The sequence below is a fragment of the Saprolegnia diclina genome, assembly GCF_000281045.1.
Source record: "Saprolegnia diclina VS20 unplaced genomic scaffold supercont1.24, whole genome shotgun sequence".
Classification (NCBI taxonomy): Eukaryota; Oomycota; class Saprolegniomycetes; order Saprolegniales; family Saprolegniaceae; genus Saprolegnia; species Saprolegnia diclina.
In genome coordinates, this window is record NW_008246091.1 from 165,552 (window position 1) to 185,563 (window position 20,012).

The 20,012-nt window shown below is 56.8% G+C and overlaps 9 protein-coding genes across 9 annotated transcripts; 5 read left to right on the plus strand and 4 right to left on the minus strand.

The window, feature by feature from the left end:
- Window positions 1-1,427, plus strand: SDRG_08060 (hypothetical protein). Its single transcript, XM_008613927.1, has one exon. It carries the CDS (start codon window positions 199-201, stop codon window positions 1,372-1,374), a length of 1,176 nt encoding a protein of 391 aa, XP_008612149.1. The 5' UTR covers window positions 1-198; the 3' UTR covers window positions 1,375-1,427.
- Window positions 1,428-1,866: 439 nt separating this feature from the next.
- Window positions 1,867-3,359, plus strand: SDRG_08061 (hypothetical protein). Its single transcript, XM_008613928.1, has one exon. The coding sequence runs from the start codon at window positions 1,872-1,874 to the stop codon at window positions 3,339-3,341; it is 1,470 nt and encodes a 489-aa protein (XP_008612150.1). The 5' UTR covers window positions 1,867-1,871; the 3' UTR covers window positions 3,342-3,359.
- A 968-nt stretch (window positions 3,360-4,327) lies between these two features.
- On the minus strand, window positions 4,328-5,761 carry SDRG_08062 (hypothetical protein; the record flags this gene model as incomplete). Its single annotated transcript, XM_008613929.1, has 5 exons — window positions 5,502-5,761; window positions 5,309-5,386; window positions 5,005-5,214; window positions 4,494-4,957; window positions 4,328-4,445 (listed from the first exon to the last, which is right to left on the minus strand). Exons 1-5 carry the CDS (start codon window positions 5,748-5,750, stop codon window positions 4,328-4,330), a joined length of 1,119 nt encoding a protein of 372 aa, XP_008612151.1. The 5' UTR covers window positions 5,751-5,761.
- Window positions 5,762-6,073: 312 nt separating this feature from the next.
- SDRG_08063 (hypothetical protein) lies at window positions 6,074-7,597 on the plus strand. Its single transcript, XM_008613930.1, has one exon. The coding sequence runs from the start codon at window positions 6,121-6,123 to the stop codon at window positions 7,558-7,560; it is 1,440 nt and encodes a 479-aa protein (XP_008612152.1). The 5' UTR covers window positions 6,074-6,120; the 3' UTR covers window positions 7,561-7,597.
- A 213-nt stretch (window positions 7,598-7,810) lies between these two features.
- On the minus strand, window positions 7,811-9,053 carry SDRG_08064 (hypothetical protein). Its single transcript, XM_008613931.1, has 3 exons — window positions 8,871-9,053; window positions 8,661-8,821; window positions 7,811-8,611 (listed from the first exon to the last, which is right to left on the minus strand). The coding sequence occupies exons 1-3, from the start codon at window positions 9,001-9,003 to the stop codon at window positions 7,916-7,918; spliced, it is 990 nt and encodes a 329-aa protein (XP_008612153.1). The 5' UTR covers window positions 9,004-9,053; the 3' UTR covers window positions 7,811-7,915.
- A 604-nt stretch (window positions 9,054-9,657) lies between these two features.
- SDRG_08065 (hypothetical protein) lies at window positions 9,658-10,921 on the plus strand. The gene is made up of 4 exons (XM_008613932.1): window positions 9,658-9,735; window positions 9,777-9,833; window positions 9,880-10,323; window positions 10,381-10,921. The coding sequence occupies exons 1-4, from the start codon at window positions 9,682-9,684 to the stop codon at window positions 10,804-10,806; spliced, it is 981 nt and encodes a 326-aa protein (XP_008612154.1). The 5' UTR covers window positions 9,658-9,681; the 3' UTR covers window positions 10,807-10,921.
- Window positions 10,922-11,828: 907 nt separating this feature from the next.
- Window positions 11,829-13,082, minus strand: SDRG_08066 (hypothetical protein). Its single transcript, XM_008613933.1, has 4 exons — window positions 12,906-13,082; window positions 12,778-12,861; window positions 12,628-12,729; window positions 11,829-12,582 (listed from the first exon to the last, which is right to left on the minus strand). Exons 1-4 carry the CDS (start codon window positions 13,005-13,007, stop codon window positions 11,902-11,904), a joined length of 969 nt encoding a protein of 322 aa, XP_008612155.1. The 5' UTR covers window positions 13,008-13,082; the 3' UTR covers window positions 11,829-11,901.
- A 2,792-nt stretch (window positions 13,083-15,874) lies between these two features.
- On the plus strand, window positions 15,875-16,554 carry SDRG_08067 (hypothetical protein). The gene has a single exon (XM_008613934.1). It carries the CDS (start codon window positions 16,019-16,021, stop codon window positions 16,478-16,480), a length of 462 nt encoding a protein of 153 aa, XP_008612156.1. The 5' UTR covers window positions 15,875-16,018; the 3' UTR covers window positions 16,481-16,554.
- Window positions 16,555-18,620: 2,066 nt separating this feature from the next.
- On the minus strand, window positions 18,621-19,689 carry SDRG_08068 (hypothetical protein). The gene has a single exon (XM_008613935.1). The coding sequence runs from the start codon at window positions 19,682-19,684 to the stop codon at window positions 18,674-18,676; it is 1,011 nt and encodes a 336-aa protein (XP_008612157.1). The 5' UTR covers window positions 19,685-19,689; the 3' UTR covers window positions 18,621-18,673.
- Window positions 19,690-20,012: the final 323 nt, after the last annotated feature.

The following is a 20,012-nucleotide window of genomic DNA, read 5'->3' on the forward strand; positions in this document are numbered from 1 at the left end:
TCGGCGCTGCCACCGTCCTCGCTGGACGCGCCACTGGCAGCGACCAAGGCGCTATTGACGCGCCCAGGCCCGTTCGTCCACACGTGGCCGCATCTCGGCTTTGATGACCTCCACAGCGACCGCGCGGCGCTTGCTCTCGAGGCGCTGCCGGCTCTAGTCTCTCTTCTGGAGCTAGCGACCGAGCGCACCCATTGGTCAATGTCAGCGCCCGAAACAATGGTCTTGGCCGACGTTGTCGCGTCGTGGCCGCTCAAGCTGACGTACATCGACACGCGGTGGTCGCTCCCTGCGAACGCACGATATCCACTTACTCTGGACAGCGACGATGTTTGCAACTTGCTGCGTCGCTGCACGCGCCTCCGGTCCGTCACCTTGTTTGCGACCGAGGAGGTAGCCGCCGTGCTAGCCGCCATGACAACGCCAGCCCATCGATTGCAAAAGCTGCATCTTGCGTACGAGGGCACGCTGACGCTCGACTGGGCAACGCTGCTGCAGCCATGGCTGTCGAGTGGCCACGCGCGTCATGTCTCGTTCAACAAAGCCCCAGCAGCCGATATGGCGGGGCTGGCACGCGCACTTGCGACCACGTCGTCGCTCAGAAGCCTCGCAATCCTCGAAAACGACGCGCTCATCCGCGCCTTCTTGGCGCTACGGATGCCATTGCATCAGCTGACAAAGCTGCATCTCAGTACGCACAGGTCCAAGCTCCTCCGTCAGTTTCTAAAACTATGTGCTTTGGCCTCGCTCACGTCGTTTGCGCTGGATTGCTATGCCAGCTTTGCCACTGTGACGCTGTTTGTGTCGCACATGCCGGCACTGCGCCACCTCTCGCTCGGGTTTTGTTTCTTCGGTGCCGACGCGGACGATGCGTCGCGCTGGCCGCACCTTGAAAGCATCGAGTTTTGCGACGTCGACTTTGGAAGCGGTGCGCGCGACGCTGTGCTGGCCTACCTCGCGCGCGTGCAAGGCCTTCAGAAAATGTCGTTTGATCATTGCTACACTCTGTGCCGGCCCTTTGTCGGCCTCTCCCGCACACTCGTTCGCTTGATCAACGACGGACTCACGCTCGCCAGCTTCGAGTCAACGGCGCTCGACGACGTGGATGCGTCCCACCTTGCACTTGTGCTGCGTCGAAGTCGGAATCTGTTGCCCTTCACGCTCAACGTCATGGGCGATGATTTTACCATGGTCGGGATCCGCACGCTGCTACTCGCCCTCGCGACGTGCGCGTCTGTCTGCATCAAGATCGACATTTCCCCTTATTGCTTTGAAGAAGAAATCGAAGCCTTCTTGGCCGCCCATGGCATGTCGTCCGTCTTGGAGAACGCGTCCTCCTATGCGCTCTATAGTCCATCGAGGGTTTTAGAAGCATAATTGCGCTGCACACGATTTGCTTCATTTGGAATAAGATCTCGGTGGTGCAAAGTGGGGTATAGCGTGAAAAAGCGTGTTTCTGACCTTCGTGGCTACTTTGACTTTGCTTGTGAAGTATATCTTCGATGTTGAAATACATGTCCTTAGATCGACTCGCTCACAACCACGTTGTCGCTTCGGAGCCTTAGTCTGCGCAATTGCAACGTGGAAGCAAATCCCGTGTTTGGACTATACAGTTGTAATGTTGGAAACAAACATTGGTGCTCAGAAATGGACGACATGTGGTATGGCTGCTCTGGCAGCCCAACCCGAAACGTCACACACTCAGCCCATGATTGCACCACATGGCTCTTGTGCCGGCTTCTGCGTGCACCCAAAGAGGAGCCCGCAGACGATGGTGGCCCGTCCAACAGCGCACACCAGATGTTACGAGATACCGGTAGCAAATCTTGCCCATGTTTGATTGGTCGACATTCTTCAATTGTCCGAGACTTTGGATGGCTGGCGCTGTGCTCGATCGCCCATGCGCCCTCATCTTGATTGTCCAGTGCTTGCAGTCGGCGCCCAATGTCATGGCGTTTCTGAAGGCGCTACCACTGGCCAAGCTGGACGCATCGTTGGCGGCGCTCCTGCAGCTGCTGACGCGACCGGGTCCGTTGGCGTACACGTGGCCTACGCTCCGACTAGACGACATCGACTGCGACGACGACAGCACGGTTGCACTCTATCATGCGGCGCTCCCAGCTCTCGTGTCCATTTGCGCCAAGGAGTTCAAGCTGGTTGAGCGCTTTATGCGACCTCGAGGCGACGCCATCACGCCCGCGCAAGGCTTTCTCGACTTTGCCTCGCAGTGGCCGCTCAAGATGACCCATGTGGACGGTAGGTGGGTGGAAGAAGTCGGCAGTGCAGCCTTTTGCAGCGAGCTTAGTCGCTGCACGCGCCTTCGGTCGATCGAACTGAGCGCGAATGCGGCGGCCCCCGCTATTCTCGCCGCCATCACGACGTCCGCCCATTGCGTGCATACGCTCGACATTGCCAGATCCTCTGGCGCTCCTGCGATGAACTGGGCCTCGCTGCTGCAGCCCTGGCTGTCGAGTGGCCACGCTAAACACGTGTCATTCAACAAGGTTCCGACCACCGACTGCAACGGGCTTGCGCACGCACTGGCAACCACCGAGTCGCTTCGAGGTCTCCATATTGTCGCTAACGACGATATACTCTGCGACCTTGTTGAGTGGAAGCTGCCTCTGCACCGCGTTACGGAGCTGACGCTGGCGACCGCCAACACCAAGGCCATGCGTCAGCTCATGCAGCTCGTGGACGTTACCAAGCTCACGTCCCTCGCACTGCATTGCCAGTATGAGATCTCGGATGTCCTCGGCCTCATACCACGCATGACGAGCCTGCGTCATCTCTCACTCCAGTGGGTTCACTTTGGGGATACTGACACGTCGCAGTGGCCGGACCTGGAGAGCGTCTACTTCGGCTGCGTCAAGTTTACTCCCTCGGCATTCGATGGGGTGCTCGTTTACCTAAACAACGTGTCGGGCCTCAAGCAGATAACGCTGCACTGCTGTAGCACGGTCGGCGCTTCCTTCGCTGCTCTGAGTCGCACGCTCGGCCGCTTGATCAACCGTGGGCTCACGATGGCACGGTTGACGGATCTTTGTCTCGACGGCTACGACGCCGCGCTCCTCGCGTTTGCCTTGCGCCAGCGGCGCTCTGCGTCGCCCCTCAAGCTGGACTTGTGCTCCAATGACTTTGGTATCGACGGTGTTCGTGTGCTCCTGGAAGCCCTTGCGGGCTGTACTCATGTCGGCGTCCAGATCGAGCCCACCGAAGATGAGGTGATGACGACAAACCTAGACGAGATCCAACGCTTTGTGGAGGCCCACCGTATGACAAGTGGCCCAAACGACACAGAAGGGTCCGTGATCTACAGCCCCACAACGACCATGTCTACCTAATACTCCGTGAAATGTGTGTTCTTTTCATTGACAGTCACATGAACGCAAAGGATGAAAGTTCGGAGCGCTCGCTAGAGCGGGCCAAGCAAACAAAATATTGACATACTAACAGTAAAGCCTGTGTCGTGCGTCAACGGCGCTCTGCGTTGCCACTGAGACTGGACCTTGGCTTCAACGACGTTCCCGCTCTTGGTATTCGCGCGTAGAAGCCCAAGCGATGTGTACCAATGTGAGCGTCCAGATCGAGCCCACCATACCTCAGGTGGGCCGTGTATTCCACAACAGAGTTCAGCGCTTTGTGGAGGTTCATCGTGCGTCGCGTGGTCCAAACGACCCAGAGATCGCTGGGGTCCGTAGCCGCTCACTACTATTAGTATGGGCGCCTCAACGATCTTGACGTAACGTTGACATTGGTCAAAATGGCTCGATATATATAGCCAATGGGTTGTCCAGAAAATACGAATGAATCCCCTGGGATGCTAATACACCACGTAAGCGTTCCTTTCAGGATACACTCGAATGATATCCTAGCGTCTACCTGTTTGCTGCAACTGCTCTGATTAACGCTCCTAGGCCCCTAGTTCTTGGTAGGGTGAGGGCTCGTACGTAACCCTAATCCTCGTGCGACCTGGTCCTCGACAAGGACGAAACAAGCATCGAGGACTCGTCGATGCTGGTTTAAAGGAAGTCAAGGACGTAACAATACGAGCTCAGTGTGGAGTAGAAGATACATGTATGGTGTCCTTCTCCAGCATCCCACAATAGTCGGCTGTGATGGAGCATGCGAGCTTGCACTCGCCTTTCTAGCCACCAGGCAACCGGCATACCAACAATGACTTCAAAATTACTCGAGCAACCTGTACCCAAAGGACTACTTACCCAAGGGATGTATATCCTTGGTCTTCTTGTACGTCAGTTGTGACGACGCGTGGCACGTCACCACGGTCGAGCAACGTCGAAAAAAAAAGTTACGAGTTCATTTCATTTTATGACGTGATCTGTGTCGGGCTACAGAGCATGTAGGGCTCGGCGTCCAAGCTGCCCGTCATGCCATGGGCCTCCAGGAAATCGTCAATGTCATCGTCGAAGGCCCGGAGCACGTTGCTCGGTCCGATCTTGAGGCTCACGTACGAGCAGGTCGCGAGCGCTTACAGCAGCGTATAGATCCCGTGGAAGGTAAAGCAGTTGTCTTCGACGTTCCAGACTAGTGGCGACGCATTGCGGCTCTGGTAGAGCACATCCGCGATGCAAGCAGCGCTCGCGTCGCCGAGGGCCGTGTTGTAAAAGCTCACTTGAGTCAGTCCATTCGCAATTAGTCGCTCGAGGCAGCGACTAATGGCAGCAAACCGGCCGCCCTGCAGTTCAATGCAGCTCAGTGTGAGCTGCTGGAGACCGTTGACGCGGCCGAGATACGACAGCACGGCATCGAACGCTCTTGGTGTCAAGACGCAGACGTGCAAGCCAAACGTCTCGAGGTGCGGCCACTGCGACGTGTCAGTTAGCGTATCCCCGAGGTCCCCCGCCGTAGACGAGAGATGACGCAGGGCTGGCATGCATTTCAAAAGGCCAAAGAGATGCGAGACGTCCGCGTCGCAGCAGAGCTTCAGAGACACGAGCTTCGTCAGGTCTAAGAGCACCAGGAGGGACGAATGGTCTCTGGCACCGAGCAGTGCAGATGGATCTCTGTCAGCTGATGCAGTGGCAGCTGAAGAGCGACAAAGGTGTCGAGGAGAGCGTTGTCAATCCACAGGCCTTGCAGCGATGCCGTGGTCGCGAGCAGCCGCGCGAGGCCACGCACGTCCGTGGTGGGGACGCCTAGGAACTCGATGCGTCGGGCATACCCGCTGCAGAGCCATGGTCGCAAGAGCGTCATCTAGTTCATCACTGTCGAGGTGCCGGGAACGATCCCGAGTTGGTGCACGCGGTGGGCCGGCGTCGTGATGGCGGCGAGAACGTCTGCCGCGTACGCACGCGTCAAACTCGACGTTCTGGAGGCGCGTGCAGCGACGCAGGAAATCGCAAAAGGTCCCGCGGCCAATGACATGCTGCCACTCGGTGTCGATGTATCGCATCTTGAGCGGCCATTGCCCCAGAAAGCTTGCCCTGCCTCGCGCCCCGAGGCGCGAGGTGCCGGAAGAGCGCAGGTTCGAATGCGTGCACCGAGACGAGCACTGGGAGTGCAGCGCGAGCCAACGCTGCGTCGCGCCAGTCAAAGTCGTCGAGGTTGAGCGTAGGCCACATGTGGGCGAACGGCCCGGGTTGCGTCAGCAGCACCAGCACCGCCGCCAGTGGCGTGTCCAGCGAGGTACGTGGCAGCGCCATGAGGAAGGCGAGAGCGTCACGAGGCAGCTGCAAGCACTGGACGATCGAGGTAAGAATGCATGGGAGGCCGAGCGCGGCTGTTGCCATCCCACTTTGGCGATAACCAAATAGAAATGACAATTCCGACCAATCATTCTGGAGCTCGATGATGTGCTTTTGTCCAATCCCACGGTCCCAACAGATTTTAGCTGTTTTAGCCACACCGCATCACGATACCGGCGACAGCACTACCACTGCAAAGGGACGCTTTTGCCGGGGTTCGATGGCAGGCCAGCATATATACCACTGCACCCTACCCACCTCTGGCCCATCATGGCGATTGCATCGAGAGCACCACCCGTTGCCACGTCATGGCGGTTGCGTGCGACTAGCCTCACTCGAAATAGCATACTATTTCTTTGCTGAAACCGATCCGCGCCAGAGAAACCCCACATCACAGCATTCGACTCGAGCAGGCATGTCCACCAAGCGCACCTGTCCCGAGGCCGCGACGATGCTTGGCCTTCCGCACGTCCTGATCTCGATCGTCCAGTGCTTGAGCTCGCCTCGCGATGCCATCGCCTTTCTTATGACGCTGCCACCGGCGTCGCTGCATGCGCCGCTGGCGGCGACCAAGGCGCTGCTGACGCAGTCAGGCCCGTTTGCATACACGTGGCCGCACCTCAGCCTCGACGACCTCCATAGCGAATCTGCGGCACTTGCGCTTGAGGCGCTACCTGCTCTATTATCCGCGCTGGAACCAGAGCCCGACAGCAATGTTTGGGCGACTTGCGACGGAGCCATGTCGTTTGTCGACTTTGTCTCGTCGTGGCCACTCACGGTGACGCACATCGACACACTATGGCCGCGCAACATCGACAGCACGAATCTGTGCCGCTTGCTGCGTCGCTGCACGCGCCTCCGATCCATCGACATTTCGAATGAAGACAAAGATGTGGTCGAGATGCTCACCGCCGTGACGACGCCGGCCCATCGATTGAAAAAGCTGAGTGTTTTCTACCAGCGTGCTACTACCATGGACTGGACGTCGCTGCTGCGACCATGGCTCTCGAGTGGTTACGCGCGGCATCTCGCATTCGACAACACCCGAACCACCGATATGGAGGGACTCGCACGGGCCCTTGCGACCACGTCGTCGCTGACTGGCTTGGACATCCTCAACAATGACGATTTGGTCGGTGCCTTCTTGACGCTGCAGATGCCATTGCACCAGCTGACCTCGGTGTACCTCTGGACACAACGGCATGACCGCATCCGACCTGTCTTGCAGCTTCTAAATGTAACCAAGCTCACATCGCTCGCCCTCAATTGCATGGCTACTGACTATACGGACGTCCTCACGCTCGTGCCGCGCATGACGGCGCTTCGTCATCTCTTGTTGGATTTTGGCAAGGTCTGTGATCTCGACGCGTCGCGATGGCCGCACCTCGAAAGCATCGAATTGAGCGTAGTCAACTGGACATCGAAGGCGTTCGGTGCTCTGCTAAAGTACCTCGAGCGCGTCCAAGGCCTCCGCAAGCTCAAGTTGGACCACTGCGACATCGTCTACGATCACGTGGCGGACGTGAGTTTGGTGCTCCGTCGCTTGATCTACAACGGTCTCACGCTGGCGAGCTTGATCGGGACGGGTCTCGACGACGCGAGGGCGGCGACTCTGGCGCGGATGCTGCGCCAAAGTCGAAATCCGCTACCCGTGACGCTCCACCTCAAAGACAACGAAGTGACCATCGGTGGCGTCCGCTGGCTGCTTAAAGCTCTCGCAACGTGCTCCTTTGTGCGCGTCGTCATTGATACCATCAAACATGCCGACCTTCACGCGGCGGCGGCGACTTATGGCATGGCCTGCGACATGCACAAGAACGCGTGCATGCTCTATAGTCCTTTTACTATCTCGTAAAACGCGTCTACCTACGCAGTACCACAATCCGTACCATCATATAGATGGTTCTTGTGTAATTTGTTAACATTGATGGCTCTTTCAGTGGTCTTTGCGACTTGTAGGGTTAGGGTTGATGTTCACTTTGAGTTTGCACGACCAAATTTACGACACTCTCGAGTGGCTGCTCGGCAAGAGCGCGCTTTTCGCACAGTCGATGTGAGCTCGATCGCACTGGCCAACTCGTACCTTCCAGCGAATGGTATCACGCTGGAATCCCATGTCTCGTCGGGTTCTGGTCAAAAGCCAGCACTCGGCAATCTGCACGACTACCCAAAACAACTTATAGCGCCAATCGAAACACAAAATTCGTCTTCTATTCGTGCGTGAAGCGATCGTACGCTTGCTTGAGCTGCTCCCAAAACAAAAAGGTAAACACTGTGTGGGGCCCGAGCCGGAGGTACTGGACGGTCCAGCCCTTGAACGCGCCTTTGATGCCTTCTTTGGCCAGCGTCTTTTGAGCGCAGTCGATGGGTCCGTCGTAGAGAAGACCTTTCCCACTAGCGTCGAGCGGCTGGTTGTAGAGACGTACGGAAATCACATCGAACGGGTTCATGGCCGTCACGCAGAAGAAGCCCGTCAAAATGGACGCCGAGAAGTGCAGCGCGACGGTCTGGTCGTGGAAGACGTACGTCGACGGGATCGGCTGCGACAAAAGCAGGCCCTTGAAGTACTCGTAGCACGTGAGCTGCGTCGCTGAGCCAAAGCTCACACGCGGCACGGCGCCGCCAATGCCGCGGAAGAAGCCTCGTAGGCCGTCGGTTGCGAGCACGGCCTTGAAGCCCTCGAGCGCCGACGCGTACTGGTGGCGGCCGCGCGTCACCGCACCCGAGTTGGACGCTTGCAGCCGCGCACGCACCAAGTAGAACGGGTTGCCCGTGAACGACGACGCGGCGCCCGAGAGGACGCCGGCCACGTACGTTCGCGTCCAGTACCAATCTGCCCCCTTCTCGGCGCCAACGAGTCGCTTGGCCGGGTCGTGCAAGCCAAAGCGCGTGCCTGCAATCATAAACTAGCATTCCGTGAGCGCGAGGTGGAAGCAGGCGAAGGCCATGTCGTACCTGGTACGCGATGGTCATGCCAAGGCCCGACTGGAGGCCGCGCACGCCTTCTTGACGGCCAATGACGTACAGCGCCTGGAACGGGTTCTTGTACACGCGCTCGACGGCTTTGGAGCTCGCCTCGACGAGCTCGTTCTGCAGCTGCATGCGTGTCTTGACAACTACGTGGCGCATGCCATGATGCGTGGTGGTGGCATATCGGCGCTGTACCTTCGAGCGGGTTGGTGAGGACGCTGGCGCACGAGGCTGCAGTCGCAGCGAGGAAGAAGCTCGTGAGCACGTCCTTGTCCTTGGGCGAGACGGCGGCGGTGAGCGGCGCAGGCTGCAGGCGTGGGCTGGCCATTCTCGTCGTCCGCGTCTTATCCCCACTTGAGCTCTGTTGCGCAATCGCCGAGGATATCTTTTCGCATTAGAATCAAATCACGACCGCAGTATACAAACAGCAAGTGATTTGGAGGGCCACCAAATCGCTACTATTTTAATATATGTTTTATTCCACATACAACAACCTAGTGATAGCACACGAATTAAAGTTAATTAATAATTGTCAGCTCTGATTGGCGCATATTCGGCCAATCCGAGCGCATCCATGGACTTGCTGGCAACCAATGTGTTTTAAACAGTTCGCAATGAACCGAGTCAAGTATCCCGGGATTCGCGCGGTTGAGCTACGCGGTTGTGGTCGAGGCGACAGCGGCGCCTGCTCAGCCTACGCCCGTATCTGTCTGAGCGCCATAAGCTTACTCGGGGCGTGGGCCAGACAGGCGGGTTGATGCTCAAGTGGCTGATCCAATGCAAGGACCCGTCCAACGGCCGTCGGACAGGCAGGCTCGGTCGCTGCTTGGGATTGCCTGCAACTGCAACCGTGCCACGTTCGTTGGACCATGCGCCGACCATCACCGAGGAAGATTCCTCTGGTCGTCGGAAATGATGATGCACGCGCTGTTTTAAACACGTTTACAACAGTGGTATTCCACACACCATATGAAACGTTTAAAACACTTTGCACTGGCGGGCGACGATGTTGCGCCGCCTCCTCGGACGACCCGCGCGGTCTGCGGCCGCCATCGATGCTGTACGTCGTCACGCGACTGCATGGCCTCATGGACCTCCTAGGACATTGGCGCAGTCGTGGCTACGCTGCGCGAGATGGGCCGCGACGGCTCGAGCCGCGTACGAGCCCACCACTTGAGATGCGTCTGACGCTGCCGCGTATTAGATGCTCACGCCGTCCACTGTCGCGTCGATGCTGTCGACCAAGACGGCGTCGCCAAGCCAGCTCTATCGCATGGGCCAGGCCATCTTGGAGAACGGCGAAGTCGAGTCGCACCCGGCCGAGCTCGAGAAAATCAAGCTGCTCTGGGTCGCAGCCATGGAGGCCGGCGACCACAACGCCAAGTTTAGCTACGCGCGCCTTCTCAAGCAAGGCCAGGGCTTTCCCAAGCCGGACGTGATCTCTGCGACCAAGCACTTCAAGCAGCTCGCGGACGCCCGGCATCCGTGGGGCACCTTTGCGTACGCCGAGGCGCTGCGGACCGGCGACGGCACCAAGAAGCAGGTGGCGAAAGCGTTTGAGCTCTACCTCCTCTGCGCCCAGTCCAATTTGCCGCCCGCGTACATGGCCGTGGCCAACCTGTACATCACCGGCGACGGCGTCGACAAGGTATTTTTCCTCAATTTTCCTGTATTTTCGCCCATGTTTTACAAATATGGATCGTAGAACGTCCCCGAAGCCCTCAAGTGGTACCAAAAGGCAGCCGAGTCGGGCGACATGCACGCCAAGTCGCTTCTCGGCGACTGGCACTACAACGGCCTCCACGAGTTGCCCGTGAACCGCACGCTCGGCGTCGCCCTGCGTCAGGAGGCCGCGGCCGCTGGTGTGCCCAACGCCATGTTCAACATGGGCTGCGTCTACTTGGAAGGCGCTAGCGACATTGACATTGAGAAGAACGAGGTCGTCGCGTACCAGCTCTTCCAGCAAGCGGCCATGAAGGGCCATGCACTGGCCATGATGAACGTGGCGGTGATGCTTCGGGACGGCATCGGCATCACGCGCAACGTGGCGGCCGCGAGAGAGTGGTTCACAGTGCTTGCACCCATCGATATCCATGCCAAAGAAGCGCTGGTGGCATTGCCCCACGAGTAAAGCTACTGAGATAATGATTCATATTCAGTTTGAGATGCTGGGATCGAGCCCAACCGGTCGGTTGGTGCTTTCGGCTCGCCGTTGGTAATCGTTGAAAGAGGAACAAAGGTGTGAACCGTATCCTAGAGCGCGCTCGGTTTGAGACAGCAAGCGGCTGGCTGGTATCAGTCGCGCTCGAGAGGTCACACAGGACGCCAGAACACTCTGCACACGCCACACACAGGTCCAAAGACCAGCATCCAAGAGCCAGAGTGCAGGACCACCGCAGCCATCGCTCAATGCCAACAATGCCAGGTGTTTCCTCCGGATATCGTCCGCTATGGACGCGTTGACGACAGCTGTCGCCGCCCACCGATTGCACGAGTTCGCAATCCTGTCGAGTCGTTGGATAGGTGTTGGATAGCTGCGTTGGATAGCACCAAGTTGGATCGAGGATACTTGAATGCAATCCCTCGCAAAGCGATAATGCTATGCGCGTTCTGCTGGACCTCCACAGAGCTCCTCAGATGCTCACGAGGAGTGGCTGATAGGCTGTCGATCGACGGCAGCTGATCATCACAGCCGCTGCGATACCAACGGAATGCCCTCGCAGCTTGTATGGACGCGCTTCTCTCACGCAAACACGAAGCAACTACGAGTGGTGTACGTGCGGCTCTCATTCGCAGCTGACCTTGTGCACAGACTAGAGCTGCTGCTGTTGACCCTCGCTTTTCGCGTGTCGGTCACGCGAGGTTTCAAAAAACCGAGTACCCGGGTCGCCGCGCTCGACGCTGAGCCTCCGACCGCTAACTTCAGCTGGCGACTCGCCTCGACTTGATATACTCGTTACTAAATCTCGTCTCGTCGATGCAAACCCTCTTCACCCGACCAGTTGAGGCTGCAGAACCCAGTTGCATCTCCGGTTTCCGCCTGTCGCGACGAGGATAGGACGCGAGAGTGGCGCCCACCTTCACATTCGCGCGCAGTTGCCGTCCTGATCTTGCTTTGCAAAAGTAGCTGCACAGCGGCGGTACGTCCAAGATTCTGTCAGCTGGCAAAGGACCATCAACTCTACGCTTGCATTTAAGATTTTGTTGAATTCGTGACGTCGCCGCCTCATCGCCCGACTTGGTTCGTACGCAAGATGGACTGAATGACGCACAGGTGCTGCTGGATCGCGTTTGGGTACAAGCTGGCGTCCATGCTCGTGTCTTGAGAGCTCTCGTTCTCTTCTTCTTCGCCTAAGACGGCAACGGACGCAGCTGGAAGTAGCATTGATTGCACTTTCTCGCGCTGGCGCAGCGCAGCTTCACCAATCTCAGATGCTAGTGGCAACACCGGCTCGGACATGGCTTCTTCAAACAGAGAATCGTCCGCCTCTTCATCGACGAAGACCTCGTCAATCGAAGTAGCCACACTCAGTGGGATCAGCGGCAGCAGCGCGGTGTCGCCCGCCAATGGGCCACGCGACGACGCCACCTCGGACGCAGTGCGGTCGAGTGAACCGGCGTCCGAGAGAGACGCGGACGGGCGGTGCTGCCACGACGCAGACGACTGTACGTCTGAAAGCGACTGCTGGAGCGATGACCGTGACGAGCAAAACGAACCGTGGTCGAACCGGTTGACGTTGGTGAAGATGCGGTGCACGGGCTCGTACGCGCTGCCAGTTGACATCGTCTCGGACACGGGGGCGCTGCTTGTGGTCTGGCTTTTGCGGATCTCTAGGAGGCGCAAGAGCGCTGCTTCCATGTGTGTGGTCAGCGGCAGCGCCGAGACGCCGGCCATGTACTCGGCAAGCTAAGCATGCCGTGTCAATCATAGCATAGGCATGCTGCCGTCTACCATGTGCTCGCGTTTGAGGATCATCTTCTCGGTGAGGTCGGTGCGGAACGGGTGGCGGGGTGGAAACTTGGCGCTGATGGTCTTCTGCTCGTCGGGCTTGAGCTACAGTTGGCGGAGCATGCTAGGACAAGCCTCGTGGAGGCGACGTACGTTGATATGAAAGTTGTAGAAGCGGCTAAAGCGCAGTGCGCGCTCAAAGGTCTGGCCGTTGTACTTGACGATGGAGCGGTAGAGCTACTCGCCATGAGTGCAGTGCTAGCTGCGACGCCAGAACGTACGATGATCGGGCTCTTGGTGAGCGGGTCGATGTTGCGCTCGTGGCCAATGACACGCACGCGCAGCGTCGAGGTCGACGGCGAGCTCCGAGGCGGTGCGGCCATGCCAGGCGACTGCTGGAAAAAAGAAAGGTAATCGTTCGTAACGATTGGCCCAATCAGAGACACGGATGACGTCCAGCCAATAAAACACCGAGATGGCCGCTGAATTCCAATCTTTTGCGCCAATCCAAAGCCAGACGGTAATGTCGGCAGAGGAGCCAATCGCATGTCGCGGCACAGTGAAGGCAACCGAATCACCATGGCGCCAAATATGAAAGCTTACTAGTAGTCTGGTGGTGTAGTTGGTGTAGAGACAGAGCTATCGCCTCTAGACACAATTTAACCTTAGTGGATGCCTGAAGGGACCAAGGACCGGGCAGAAGCCGAGTCACCTCTGTTGGAGTGCCATTATTAAAATCACATGTGGTAACGCATGACGTGGTGCCACCTGAAGGTGCCACGCGGGCTGAGCCAGTGCCATGTAACCATGTATAACTCGGTTAGCTCTAACCCTGAACCGCGATGTTAGATAGCAATAGCTGTATCAAAAGGACGACATTGAATAGCGCGCTACGCGTCGCCTTCACCAACCCTCGTTCGATACGATATCGCATAACGTACTGGGAAAAGCCTCGCTACAAAACGTGACCATGGCGCCAGGATCCAACAGCAACTCCACGGGGTAGCATAAGAACGAGCACTCTCGTAGAGACAACATGGACTTGGGCCCGCCGAGTGAAAACCCCAACTATACTAACGAGGCAAATGTGCGAGTGGTTTTTGAAGTACAAGCAGGGATCGGCGAAACGCAGCTCTTGATGAAGGCGGGACGATCCACCCAGATACATCTCACTGTTGTGCGTGGTTCTGAGCTCGCAAATCAGTTGATACCAAACACTTATCAACAAGTAAGCTCAAGTCAAAGCAATCGCGCCACTCTCTGAACGCAGGTACGAGGCACGACGATCAAATCGTCGGCGGCCAAACGACCGTCACCGCTGATGCGTCACCTCGCAGCAAAGTCGTAGCGCCGTTGCCGCCTCGAATAATAGCATCAAAAAGCATCGAACAGAAAGCACCGGTGCAGCCCAGCACAACAGTGTTATGTACACACCAACAAGCGGTCAATCGCACGTAACAGCACGTGATGACTACACCAATACTGTGATGGGATCTGGTCCAAACCTCGTCTCCGGCGTCGTCTGATATCGTCGTCGTACGAGCCGCACCGTCGACAGAGGTATACCAGAATGTGAATCGTGGGCGATATTTGCATTCTGGAAGATTGTTGATGAAAAAGATCATGTTTCCGTGCAAGCGTTTCGGATCCGGGTTTGACAAATCAGTGACTTTCCAGGTGCGATAGACCTTATCTCGGCGCCCACATACGAGGCCGTCGATGCGCCGCATAGCTGCTTGCTACTCGCGCCTTTTACCACAACCTCGGAGCGACGTGGTGGGTGATCGAACATATCGCTGCATCAACGATTCTTGTGATAACTAACTGGCTGGTTCGATGAAACGCTTGGCGTATCGGTTACGGCTTCGTCTACCTGATTCCTCGACGGCCACACATGGTCACACAGAGAACGAGAACCGATAGGCGCGAACGGGCAGAGTTTGCCGAAAAGACCCAGTTACGCCATGAAAATTGGCGGGATTCGAGACGTACAGTAGCATCTCAATGGGGTGAAAATGATATTCAAAATTCGGTCCAGGCGGAGATGTGGCCGCAGTTGCGACGACGCGCCGACTCGTGCCCCGCACTCTTTTCGCTTGGGTGTGCGCCGGTACGACGACGTCGTTGGACACGCAGCTGCACGCTTGCCGCGATTTTACCCCGTTTTAACGCCCGCATGTGGGTTTAACGCGTTAAATATATCAGGATCGCAAGGTGGGAACTGGAACCCACTTTGCACTTGTGTGATAGCGCGCTCGTAAACGCTTCAAGCGTTGGTACTACTAACCGTTTCTCTTTCAAATGCACGATATTCCAATAGTCATCCGAGTTGTTGCTCATCTGAAGCGCAAGAGACACGGTCGTGCGTAGTGGGATGAATCGCTCAACCGAGACCTGTTCCGTCCAAAACACAAGCACCATATGTGGGAAAGGCCATGTGGCGCCACAGTTGCAGCAACCACGCGGCTCGTTTTCCGTCGTCTTGCGTCGAAGGAGTAGCTATCCATAATTTATCCTGAAGTGTGAGCGAATCTTGAATAATCACCAAGGCTCTTCTTCGGTGGAGCTGCCAGCGACACACTCAAACATGTCGATGGCAGGAATGCGGGTTGTGGTCGATGCGAAACGAAATGATCCAAGCTACTCGAAATATTAGCATTGTCCTTCCCGGTGATAATAGGTATATGCAAGGATCTTCAACCAAAGAATGCTTGCTTGGCACCGAAAGACTGATCGGTTTATGGTAGTCAACGGTCGCGACACGCCTTTCAACCCCTGGCTCGTCGAAAATGAAGGCGGATGTCGAGTGTCGATCCCTCAACCGATCGCACACGTCCACGCCAAGGGTCGTCGCCACCAAAGCCACAGGCGCGTTTTAGACGGTACATCTGTATGTGCGTCGTGGTCGTGCCTCGCAGCTCAGGACACGAATTAATTTATATCTGGGAATATATTCATACAAAAAATAGTACTAGGAGGAAATATTGGCGCCATTCGCCATTGGAATAGGACCGAAAACAAACATACTAAAACAGCAAGCAATCCGAGAAAAAGATGAAGAAGAAATGACCAGCAGCACCACCTTTTACGATTTCGCTGGACGTGGACAATCACTCTGATAGCTAGATGGCCTCGTCTGCAGTTGGTGAACCGGTACGGTGCGGAGCCTACGACGTTCGAACGTGGGTGACAGAAGCAGCAACAGCGAGGGCATTGACGACGGGCGCGACCAGCAAGTAAGCCCATTTCTCGCTCGGCGAGAATCAGACCCTGGTATCTGGCACAGGCGGTTGGCGAGAGTAGCAGAGAAGGCCTTCAATGATCCCACTCTGGCTTACACATCAGACGCCGCCTTTCGTATTTCCAAATTTGCAACCAAGTGCAGACGCGTACTATGCACGACACCAGCAGCCAAGTCGCCCAAGGCCTTTGGACCGCGCTCGAGCACGAACGCTTCCTCATGGCGCTACGCCTGTACCCGGAAGGACCTTGGAAGGATGTCGCCGCCATGATTGGCACGCGCAACGCCAAGCAGGCCCAGGCGCACATGCAGAAATGCAAAGAAAAGCTCTACCGGCGGATCCGCGAGCTCCAGTCCAAGCTCGAGAACGACGACGGGCACTCGAGCAGCGACAGCGACGGCTTAGACGGGTACCCGTCGAGTCGCACGCAGCGCACCAAGCATGCCGACACGCTCGGCATCCAAGTGCTGCATCCGATTCCTTTTGATATCGAGCCCGCGGACGGCTTTCTGTGTCTCAACATGCGCCACACTGCCACCGGAAACGAGCTCTCGGTCGAAGAGTCACTCGACTTTTTGATCAGCGAGATGAAGGGCTACGTCGAAGGCGAGTAGATCACGTACTCATCCTCTAATTATGCTTATATATTACGCTATTTTAATACGATAAATTTTGCATTGGCGGCGGTTGTCGGACTAGATCACGGGCGACCCGATCAGATTCGAGGTACACATACGCCACTCGACGCAGCTGGATGACCGCCTTTTCGGCACGACTTTGGCACTGTTGCATGGCGCGTCGTCGTCGTTCATGGAAGCGGCAGCGTTAGGTAGCTCAAATAGAAAGGCCGGTGTCTGGTTCCCGCGGTTTTGGACGACGTCCGTGGGTGCTTGCTTGAAACGTGGGACGATGCCCACCGATCGCAATAGTTCAATCGTATACGTGTCCACTAAGACGCCACCCACAAAGCTTGGATGCCGAACCTCATCGAAGTCCAAAGTCGGCAAAGCAACTGGTGCTCGATCGCCGCGTCCGTGGAATCTTCAGAAGCATCATCTTCGATTTAACGTGGTCGATGCTACTTGTCGAACGAAGCGTTGGTTGATCGGCGCGGCTTCTTGAGGCACGACAGACCTTGGCTGCCAAGGCGTACGCCAGCACATATTGCGTATTCATTGGCGCTCGCACGCCACTCGGGTGGGTGGTCTTTGTCTCGTGGGACGATGTGCTGACGTCGAACGGCGTCTGTCTGGCCACCGTAGCCATTTGACAAAGATTCGGGAGCGGAGAGACCAGCAGAGTGGCACCGTGGGTTAACATGGACGTATCGACGCCTTCCTCGGCGCATCATGTACTCTCAAGGTTGACGCCGTACACTGTACGAGCAAACGCACTCCTTCTGCAGCTGTCGTCCAGGAGCGACGACACCGAGATCTCACTTGGGTACGATTATGCGACTACCTCAAATTACAAGGTACTAGTAGGTGCCTTATGACGCAGCTGCGGCCCTTTGATTGCAGTACAAAGTCGGTACGTTGGCATTCGACACAACCACCGCCGTAGATGTTACTAAACTTGTTTTCACGTCGCACATTAATGGTAATAAATGCCCTTGGGTTGACACGCGGCGAGCCCTTTTGGTCTACAGAAATGTTCCATTTGGACCGCATGCGCCATCGTAACGTCATATTGGGCATGTCTCTGGTCCACATACTAAACGTCACTGTGTGTGTCTATTAATAGGACGCGCCATGTGATTGGTCAAGGTTCTGCTGATCATTCTTGCACTCAAGCCACGTCAAAACCCGCCGTGAAAACCGTCAACCGACGTCAAAAGTCGAGTTTTCCGTTTCAATCGCGGAAGGGTTAGGTGGCAACGACCGTTGGCGTCCTCACTGCAACGCAACGTCGACCATCACGATCGTGCTGTGCGCCCTGTGTCTTACGTCCTTTGCCGTTTAAGTGCCGGTCGCTGGCAGCCAAGGGAATAACCTATTATAGTTATCCCCTTGCTGGTCGAGCTCCCCGGCGGCCGTCAAGGAGATGAGATGACGCCGGCCCTCCCGTGCTTTCGCCCCGCGGGCGCGGTCGCCCTGCCTCCACGAAGTCCCGTCGCCTCCCGGCCCTCCGCCGCCGCCACCAGTCGTCCGGCCGCGCCGCGTGCGGCGTCGGTTCTATGTGCTCGGTCGGCATCCGGATATATTCGGATGCGGGCTCGGACGGTTTCGTTTGAAACACTCCCCTGTAGAGTGGTCCGAGTACAGGAGCCTGCGTACGACCTCGCGCGAGCTATAACTCGGCGAGTGTGTTCCACCACGGGATGGATCTCTCCGTACGCAGCTCGCTCCCAACGACCCAGCACTAGTGCCAACTCCCACGCATTCAGGCGTAGCGCTACGTATGCGAAGTCTTTTGTGTAATTATGAATGTAACGTACATAAGTATTATGAGATTATGAGCACACGAAACCGTAGCTCACGTTTCTAGAGTACAGTCGACACCAACTTGTCTGTCGTCGAAAACTAAAACCGCAAATGCGAATGATATGATTTGACAGAGGTCCCGTCAAAAACAATATCTGCATGACTTGGCAATAAAAAGTACCACATGAAGAGGTACTAGAAAGTTATAATGTGCTATAACGACCCTATCGCGAAATTCGACGTCGATTGACACTGTCTACAATAAGATCACAATTTCAATCGAAATAAGAACCTGAGCAGTGCACTCAAAAACAAACAAATCGTCCACGTGTACTGCTACAAAATCCACTCCATATTTGTACAAAACACATTCGACCTTCTCGACTACCGCTGCTCAAAATACGCGTCCACTTCGTCCTCGGTCACACCGGCGTCCCCAGCCTTCCACGCCGACACGACGTCATCGGGCTTGATCACGAGACCATAATGGTTCGTGGCCACGATCGTACGCGACGCTTTCTCGATCACGAGCAGTCGCGGGGCGCCCAGCGTGTTGTAGGCGTCGTGCGCCGAGAGGGCCTTGTCGATCGCGTCGGCTGTCTCGGCCAAGTTGCTGCTGTGCGTGAACCGGTGGAATGACGTGTCCTTGATCGGCTCGTCGCTACTTGGCTCGTCGTCCAAACTAAAGTAGACGACCGAGACGTCGTCGGCATTGGCAATAGCAAAGTCGTCGATCGAGCGCGTGAGCTCGTCGCTCGCTGCCCAGCTCGCGCTAAAGTAGAGCAGCACAAAGGCGTGGAGGTCGTCGTACGCAATGTGATCGCCGTTTGCTGTCACGAGCGTTTCGAGCGGAAGGTGCGAGATCACGTCCACCGTCTCGACCTCGTCGGCCACCGGCTCGTCGCGCAGCCAGTAGGCCTCTTCGTCGGCTTCGGAAATGTCGTCGCCGGCGCGCCAGAGGCTCAGGATCGTATCGGGCTGGAGGAGCACGCCGATGCGGGCGCGCTCTGAGAAGACCATGCCCGAGTCGCGCTCGACGGCAAAGGCTGTCGGGATGCCTTGGATCGACGGGTACGCGGCCTTGATGGCCTGGAACGCCGCCGCGTTGGCCTCGCGCCACTCGAAGCGGTAGTACGGTTTGTGCCGGTTGTAGAATCGCTGCATCTTGGCGTTGTGGTCGCGGCCAAAGTAAATAACTGAGACCTCGCTCGGATGGGCTTGGAGAAACTGGAGGACCGACGGCGTAAACGCCCGGCACGGCGGGCACCAGTAGGCGGAGAAGAGCACGAGCACGATTTTGTTGAGGTCGGCCAAGGTCGCCGGGCGACCAGCCGCGTCGACGAACGGTCCGAGGTCGAGGTCGTCGTCAAAGAGGTAATTCCAAAAGCCCGTCATCGTCGCAATGGCAAAGTGACGTTGATTGTGGGTGTCGCCAGGGCCGATAGCGACAAGACACGCATACGCAGGTGGCATCACACGTCTCTACTTCGCCAATTGCTTGTTTATACTCGCTATTGTTGATAGAGCCTGTCGATACGGACAGATACCCAAGAGAAAATCGACGTTGGATCGTGTTTTGCATGGGAATGGCGTCCTGTGCGGTGCAGGATGGCAGAAGCGTATGCGTGTTTTGTCCTATTTCGGTGCTCAAAGCGTGAATGTATGTCTCTGGGCGGACCGTGCACCAGCTGCCGACCAGACGAGATCAGACTGGTATGCATCC